The following is an 8,463-nucleotide window of genomic DNA, read 5'->3' as shown; positions in this document are numbered from 1 at the left end:
AAGAAGACTGAATCAGACATGACTGCTGGAGAAGCACTCAGAGGAATCTGTGGCTAGCTTGAAATGAAGGCTTGGATGAGAGCTAGGTTTTTGAGCTGAGACTAACGGATAGAGAGCGGTTAGACACACGTTTATAATAAAATAAAATGACATGAGGTGTCTTCTTCTTCTTCTTAGGCCTTTGAATTCCTTTTGGAACATAGGCCATTGATGAATCGCCTCCACCCATGTCTGTCTTGGGCCATCATCTTCTCCAGCTGTTGCCACGTCAGCCCCTCCTTCTTAAACTCTTGCTCTGTGCTTCTTCTCCAGGTGTTCTTGGGACGACCTCTCCCTTGTTTGCCCTGTGGGTTCCATGTCAGTGCCTGTTTGGTTATTGCTGTGTTGTTTCTCCTCAGTGTGTGACCAATCCAGATCCACTTTCTCCCTTTCATCTGTACTTCTATTAGTTCTTGGTGTGTGTTTTCCCACAGAGTTATGTTGTTGATTGTGTTTGGCCAGAAGATCCCAAGGATGCGATGGTTCATGAATGTCTGCAGCTTGTTTATGAGGGTAGTGGTGTTCTTCCATGTTTCAGATCCATACAGCAGTACGGCTGTATGGCTGGAGTTGAAGATTTTGCGCTTGGTCTTGAGAGAGACATGAGGTGTGGTCTCCTGAATTTAAGTTGTAATAATTCAATTAACAGGGACATGGCTAGTTTATTTAGTCCTCAAAACTGTGTAAAAAAAGCTGACTGTAAATACACTTGTTGACCTTTTACCTGCTTCTGCCGAGCTGGCCTTATGTCTGTCAAGTGTCTGTCAAGCTCTCAGTGCTGGCAGCGTGAAGCAGGTGCTGGTTCTGGAGAGATAGATTCAGGCTCGACTCGGGGTGGGGGCAGTCTCGTTATCAGATGGTTGACAAGAGGCCAACATTCAGTCAGATAAACTGTTGATTTATCTTGAAGATTGCCCGACTGGTACTATTTCAGCAATGTTTTCATTTGTTTACCTTAAAGGGGTCGATGAAGCATCCAATTAAAAAAATAAAAAAATCACAGCCACAAAGCTAAGAAGCATATTTTATAAAATATGACTAGAAAAGTGGCGAGAGAAATAACCGGGGTCACATTTTCATCATGTTTTTATTTATTACATCCACTGAACAATCCAGTGAGTCTGACTTCTGTAACACTTTATGTGGTTTCCATGTTTTTTTTCTTGCCATGATCCATTTAAATACGCATTATTGCAGCAGTATCACAGTGCACTGTACACACCCATCCTTGTAGATAAGTAGGAGGTAAAAGGGGGAGGATGTGAAGGAATAGAAGAAACAAGGATAATACAACCACTATGATCCAATTGTTCCCCCAAACCCTTGCCCTAGGCACTTGGTGTACTGTAGCTGTGAAATGAAAAAAAATAATAATACATCGTTGCCTCCACTAGCCTACAAAGAAAGCTTAAGCTTTGTTTCTGCTCCAGACTCAGAACAATTTGTGCGATGAATCTTTAAGCCTGTGCAAAGATTTTAAAGTGCCCACGGGGTAGGGTTTAGAGATTGATTTGGTATTTTAAATTCCGGGATCGGTGTTTACAGTTTGTCCAAGTAGTTGTCGAGGGCGGGTATGCCCTCTTTCAGACCTTTGCGTTTCCTAATTTCACCGACGACTTGGAAGGGTCTGGTGGCGGGGTCGCTGGGGTCTCCCTGGAGAATCTGCCAGTGATCAAATACACACTGAGGGAAGGCCTGGCCTCCAGTATTACTGCGCAGGTCAGCCGTGAACCCTGTAATAGGAAATATAAACAGAAAAGCATTGTCATCCGTTTTAAAATCATCGGACAGGTAACATCACATAACAGGTGATGCAGCGCGGACTGAAACAACTCACCAAAGGATTCGTTGACTGGCAGGTAGGCTTTCACTACAAACATGGGAGTACCCATCACCTGAGCTTCCTCAAACACATGGCCTCGTTTCCTGTTCAACACACCGTAGATCCCGCCGACCACCTGCTCTGGGCACTGCATGGACAAAAGGGACAGCAACAGAAATACAGTGATGTGTTTCTCACATCAGACGATAGCCCATAATACTCCAGGTGCCCATATCAGCACTGTAACAAGCTTTTCTTGCTGTTGTCATCCTTGCTGCTCATACCTGCAGTTAAAAGTGAAAAATTCTTGCTTTGTGTAGAAATGTCTTCAGATGTTTCTCTGAAGATAACATAACTTGGATTTGTCTAGTGCACTCTTTTTTTTACTTCAAGATCCTGCTTGTTACATGCTACAAACTTTGATTAGAAAGTGGACAATGTTGGTTTTCTGATTTATTTTGGAGGTAATATGCCTCCACACACTGACCTGTATTTCCACAAGATAGACCGGCTCCATGAGTCGTGGCTGGGCGGTGAGCTGGCAGGCGTACAGGACCCTGCGGGCTGTGGGAATAATCTGTCCTCCACCGCGGTGAATGGCATCTGCGTGCAGTGTCACGTCGTGGATGTCAAAGCGAATTGCGCGCATGTTCTCCTCACACAGAGCGCCCTGCAGGATGAAGACAGACAACAAGTAGTTACACATTGTACAACATCACAAACACCTCTTATTAAGCAGTGTAACCGGAGTCAAAATGAATTAGTTGCCCACCTCCTTGGTTGCCCACTGAAAACCAGCAACGACACTGTCCTTGATCTCGTTGAGGTACTGAACACCCTTTGTCATGTCTATCAGCAGGTTGGGCCCGGATCCATCTGGGCCGAAGCACCAGATCTTCCTTGCTTCTGTCACCTCCCACTCATACTTGTCAGCGAGGTAACGTGCGCGGGCCTTGAGCTCCTGCCGAGCAGAGACATCCCCCTTCTCGATATCTTCAGCCAGGCCATCGGGGAATGGGCGGGACTTCATGAAGAGACGATTGTGCTTGTTTGGGGACTTGGACAAACACATCTGGTCTGATTCTTCCGTCACTGTCTCTCTGTAAGAAACCACTGGGTCGGATTTCTGCAAAGAAGTAAAGGAAAGCGTCAGATCATCCTTTCTAATGTCTCTTAAATATACCTTTGTAACTTGCCCTGCAACTAACCAGCGTCCCATAGAAACATCTGTCCCGAGTAGCTCACCTTCAGTGGAATGCAGGCGTGGTCCTCCTCCAGGTCCTTCAGGCAGATCTCCAGATGCAGCTCTCCGGCTCCAGCGATGATGTGCTCCCCGGATTCTTCGATGATGCACTGCACCATGGGGTCAGACTTGGCCAGACGCTTCAGGCCTTCCACCAGCTTGGGCAAGTCTGCAGGATTCTTGGCCTCCACAGCAACTCTGACCACAGGACTCACGCTGAACTTCATCACTCTCATGTTGTGGGCCTACAGATCAGAGTCACTGATGAGCTGTAAGACTTGATTGTTTTTGTACTGTTTGGTGGACATTTAAACTACAGCACGTGTTACATGGAAAGAAATAAAAGTACTCTACTTGTTCGAAGGTGGTGATGGTACCCGTCTTAACCAGGAACTGGTCTACTCCAACAAGACCCACTATGTTGCCACATGGGACATCTTCAATGGGCTCCACGTACCGACCCATCATCAGAATAGTCCTAGATGAACATGGTGATAAAAACGATCACCGTCTTTACTTTCTCCCACTACCTGCGACCCCTGTACAGTTTATACATGAACTTGCTCACCTCTGGATGGGTTTGATGTAGAGATCTTCCTTCTTGCCAGGGGTAAAGTTTGGCCCCATTATGCGCACCTTCAAGCCTGTGGACACACAGCCAGAAAACACACGGCCAAAGGCGTAGAAACGACCCTTGTCGGTGGTTGGGACCATCTTTGAAATGTACATCATCAAAGGAGCCTTGGAATCGCAGCTCTTAATACCTGAGAAAAGAGTTTAGATTAGTATTATTTTACAAAACCACATGATAGTAAACTTGGTCTTTAGTGAAGGTCTTCCACTGACCCATGGCAGCCTCGTCGTCTCCCGGCCCCTCGTAGAGCAGCTCACAGCGGTATTTCTGTGCAGTGACGGGGGAAGGCAGGTGGATGGTGATCATCTGGAGCAGGGCCTCTCCGGCAGGCAGCCAGCGACGCATCACGGCCTTCAGCAGGGGCTTCCCCTCCTTTTCCTTGTCCTCTGAGTCCAGTTTGACATCCAGCTTTTCAATTAGTTTGGCTGTCTCCTCCTTTTTGAAATTCATGATGGCATCAAACACCTGAGGGGGCAGCGAAAAAGGGCAGCGATAAGGCACCAACCCAAAGGCAGCAAAAAAATTTAAAAGCCTGGTGAGTACGATTTTATTTAGGTTTCAATAACATAAGCTTCAGTTTGCAGAGAAATTAGATAGTGGTAATGAATATTGGTGCAGTCATCACTAAGTCTAATCATGTCCAGTTGTTGTCCGTATTATCTGATCAGGCTCCACTTGGAGGCACCAAAGTCAAGCCTTTAAATTCTATTTTGATTTTTTTACATGAAAATGGACACAAATGAAAATCTACATCATTCATCAGATATATTAAATTGTACATTTATTGCAGCGTCACCTTGAAGATTGGATCCAAAACAAGCTGGCAAAAGGTTCGAGGAAATTTCTGACCATCAGGTCCAGTGCCGGTCTTACTGAATTTGCCAGCACTTGGATCAAAATATCTGAAAGAAGCATAAATATATGATTTACATTATGGTATTCAAATATCAAGGGGTTGGCACCTATTATTAATTAATTCATATGTGCCTGCAAGATTAAACATCACTGAATAAATGTGCAGTACATTTTAAAAAAAATAAATCTTTTCAGTACTTTTTGCTGACATCTAGTGGTGAAACCTGTCACTGCAGTGATGCAAAAATATACCTGAGGAACTTGAGTCTAAACGTGCATCTCATTGTTCTTGAGTTCATGTGAAACGTCATCAAACCGAACTACCAAGCATGCAAGTCGTAGGTTTGCGTCCTAGATAAACGCCTGTATGGACTGATCTCATTGTTGGGTGTGCAACACACTTAAAAGAGGGACAGCAGAGGGCAGTGAGTCATTGCTTTTTAGCCTGGACTTTTTATGTCAAGTACATGGACCACTCTGTGTTTCTGCGCTCATAATCACCTGTCTCCCCACAGTTTCTTCATCATGTCCTCCACTTTCTTACACCTCTCTGCTGGTCCCAGCTGAGCATCTCCTTTAGCAGTGAACTTAGCCACATACATCTCAGCAAACTGCTTCAAGGTGAAAGCCCAGCCGTGGAGGCCGGAGCCGAAGCCAACTGTACCAATAACAGGGTCGATCTGAGGAAAAACAGTGCAGTATTCATTGTAGACACAGGTAAACCATGGTGTATTAAATGTGTGTCAAGCCATTTTAGCAAGCATAAATTTGTGCTTGTGCCTCACCATGATGTTGCCCATGGGTCCCCCCTCGTCTTCTCCGTAGGTGGAGATAATGACATTGACATTCTCCACAATGCGCTGAAACGTCTGAAAAAGCTCATCCGGCTCCAGCTGCAGTTCCAGCAGGGCTCGGTCCATCTTGTTCATCATCAGAACGGGCTTGATTCGCTCGGCGATGGCCTGCCGCAGCACGGTCTCAGTCTGCACACACACACCTGTCAGAGGACGCAGACAGGTGAGGCTCTGTGACCAGCTTGAGACTTGATGAGAAGGAGGGAAAGTAAAACATTGTTTTACCTGACACACAGTCCACCACCACCAGGGCTCCATCAGTTACTCTGAGGGCAGCGGTGACCTCGGAGGAGAAATCAACGTGACCCGGAGAATCAATCAGGTTGATGAGGAAGCCGTTTCCGTCTTTGCCCTGCTTGATGAACGCCATGTCATTCTCTTCAAGCTCGTAATACAAGGAGATGGCCCTGAATAAAACGAGAGGAATGCAAATACCTTTAGACATTACTAAAATACAGGACATGGTTGGAATGAAATGTATTACTGAACAAATATTTATGCCCTGTAGTCAAAATAAATAGTGACTAAAAATCAAAAAGTAGAAATTATTCACAAGGTTCAAATATAATAAGGTAATTATGGATGAATGTTTGTTATTTTTGTACTATAACTGCTGTAGCCACTCTTGCTGCGGTCGACTTAAACGATGAGATTGGGAAATTAAAGCACCCCCATTTTTTTTTTTTTCTCAGTTAGCATCTTTTTTATAACCGATGAGTTATTACATGAGACATTTCCTGCCAAATTTCAAAATATTTTGATCACATCAAATGTAATATTTTTGTTGCTTTTCTTGCTTGCACTTATTTCTATTACGCCCATATAGTCCAGTTAAAGGAGACTGAAGTTAATAATAATTCTAGAAGGATTTTCCCCTAATTTAAATGTTATATTTGCTTATTTTGTCACACATATTCATTATTACAGAGAAATAGTCAAGATGTCTAGCTTCCTGGGTCTTCAGTAGGTTGCACATAAGCAAAGAGCTTGTTTCTACACCCACATCTCTGAGGCACATACGTTGATTTGATGGTGATGCAGCGCTCCTGCTCATCTTTGCGGGTGTCTGTGAACCGGGTCTCTCCGGCCCGGGATGAAGCAATGATCCCTGCCTTGGACACCAGCGAGTCTGTCAGCGTGGACTTCCCATGGTCCACGTGGGCGATCACAGACATGTTTCTGATGTTGGACTTTTTGTCCATGATGGCACGGATCTGATCCACCGTGAAGTTCACCTGTTGGGGAGGGTTTTTGGAAGGGTTACATTCATATAACTTCAACCATCAGAGGTTCATTTTATTTAATCATACGAGTCTATTTGTGTCCACTACCATGTCCCCGTGGCTGTTCCTAGTAGGGTTATAAAAAGAAAGACATGTTTGAAACTGAATCTAGGAGGAAGGAGAGCGGGTACTGCATAAAGACTTTACCTTCTGGTTCCAAACAAGCAACAGATCAGGAATTACTGAGTCACCAATCACATGGCGTAGCTGAATGGGACCAGCTACGCCATGTCAGAATACCCAAAAAACTGAATATTTCGGACCACATAACTACTCTTAAAATGTTAATAAGTGCACAGGAAAGACACGAATCCCTGAACAGACTAAAATATGCACCGTATGCACCTTTATAGCAATACACATAGGGTTTAGCCTCTTAGTTTGCTATTTATTTTTGCAATATATATATAAGGAGGAGCCGTTCTCTAAGATCACAAAATAAGATAAATGAAACCATTTTGAGATGGAGTCTCTTACAGCGGGGTATGAATATGTAAAATCATCACCATAAGCCTTTATAGGCTTATAATGAAATTACTTTTAGTATATAGTATATATATGAAAGAAAAATAACAAAAAATAAAATAAAATAAAAAAACATGATCCAGTATTATATGCATTTGGCCTACATAATAATTACAGAAATATCAAATATTGGATATCCAGAAAGTCACAGACACAGCGAACGCCTCCTATACGATGATAATAGTTCATTTTTAAGTCATTTACAATTATAAGTTCTAGTGCAATGCAGATCCCTGTCGGTGACGTATTTCTGTTGGCCTATATGAAATTATATATTTGGTCGGAATTTATATTATACAGAGTGACGCAGTCACTTATGATCAGATCTAAACGTGTCGTTTATTAAAACCGGGATTCACCACGTTTGCGTTAACCGTGTCGGCACCATGTGCTCTCCCTCTCTCAGTATAATAACATGATATCTCTGCAGTCATGCCCCAGCAGCTTGATATTAAAGGCTTTGCTATGAACGTCACGATGAGGCAGAGCGGGCCACGCAGTAAAGGCCACAGCCCTGCTTTATCAGCTGGCTCTTGCGCACGTTATAACTGAACGCACACACGGAGCCCTTATCTGATCACATAACACCCCCCCGGGCATTGGCTTCCATTTGATACACCTGACAGGCTCCCGTGCAGCTTGTTGCGCCGAAACCGTTATAACCAGACATGGAGGTTATTAGGCGGAGCGACAGTGCGCTTTTTAGCTGCTACTGATATATTAAATGCAAAATCATCAGCACACATAAGCCCGTTATCGACTCACCATGTTGTCTGAGGGTCGTCGGTCTGTACGTGTGACGGTTTATTGCTGTACACACTGCCTCTGAGGACAGGCAGTCCCGGCGGTGACAGGAGAGAGACTCTGCTGCTGCTGCTGCTGCTGCGACGGCCGTGTAGCGATGTAGGTCAGAGGATCCACCAGCAGGTGGCGCTGCCGCTCTGCAGCCTGTCCCATATCACGTTTCTGTTGATGTCATGTGGCCTTAATACTTAAATACAGTGTCGACGAGTCTCTGGTCTAAGTCCTCAGTGAGAGACAGAAAGACATGTCTTTACATATAGCATGTATGTTTAGTCATATGACGCCTGCATCCGCCGGGATGTCCATAAAATTGATATTGTTTGTTAATTACAACAAGCATCTGAATTAGGTGCTGCTAAATATAGCTTTAGTCAATAGCTAATTAGCAGTGGCTATATTGAGCT

The 8,463-nt window shown here is 44.2% G+C and overlaps 1 protein-coding gene across 1 annotated transcript; it reads right to left on the bottom strand.

Moving 5' to 3' along the window:
* Positions 1-1,107: 1,107 nt before the first annotated feature.
* Positions 1,108-8,174, bottom strand: LOC311489487 (elongation factor 2b). Its single transcript, XM_084546592.1, has 14 exons — positions 8,021-8,174; positions 6,468-6,682; positions 5,673-5,854; positions 5,379-5,590; positions 5,095-5,273; positions 4,535-4,640; positions 3,951-4,203; positions 3,673-3,868; positions 3,459-3,582; positions 3,107-3,349; positions 2,634-2,987; positions 2,349-2,531; positions 1,877-2,009; positions 1,108-1,772 (listed from the first exon to the last, which is right to left on the bottom strand). The coding sequence occupies exons 1-14, from the start codon at positions 8,021-8,023 to the stop codon at positions 1,579-1,581; spliced, it is 2,577 nt and encodes an 858-aa protein (XP_084402718.1). The 5' UTR covers positions 8,024-8,174; the 3' UTR covers positions 1,108-1,578.
* Positions 8,175-8,463: the final 289 nt, after the last annotated feature.

The sequence above is a fragment of the Chelon labrosus genome (assembly GCF_963514085.1).
Source record: "Chelon labrosus genome assembly, chromosome: 6".
Lineage (NCBI taxonomy): Eukaryota > Metazoa > Chordata > Actinopteri > Mugiliformes > Mugilidae > Chelon > Chelon labrosus.
This window is presented reverse-complemented; position numbering and strand designations above follow the sequence as displayed.

Excerpts from the sequence above, each read along its gene's own strand:
- LOC311489487 (XM_084546592.1), bottom strand. Across the intron at positions 3,350-3,458 it reads CCATCACCACCTTCGAACAA|GCCCACAACATGAGAGTGAT; the intron begins GTAGAGTACTTT and ends TCTGATCTGTAG. Across the intron at positions 1,773-1,876 it reads GCCAGTCAACGAATCCTTTG|GGTTCACGGCTGACCTGCGC; the intron begins GTGAGTTGTTTC and ends TTCCTATTACAG.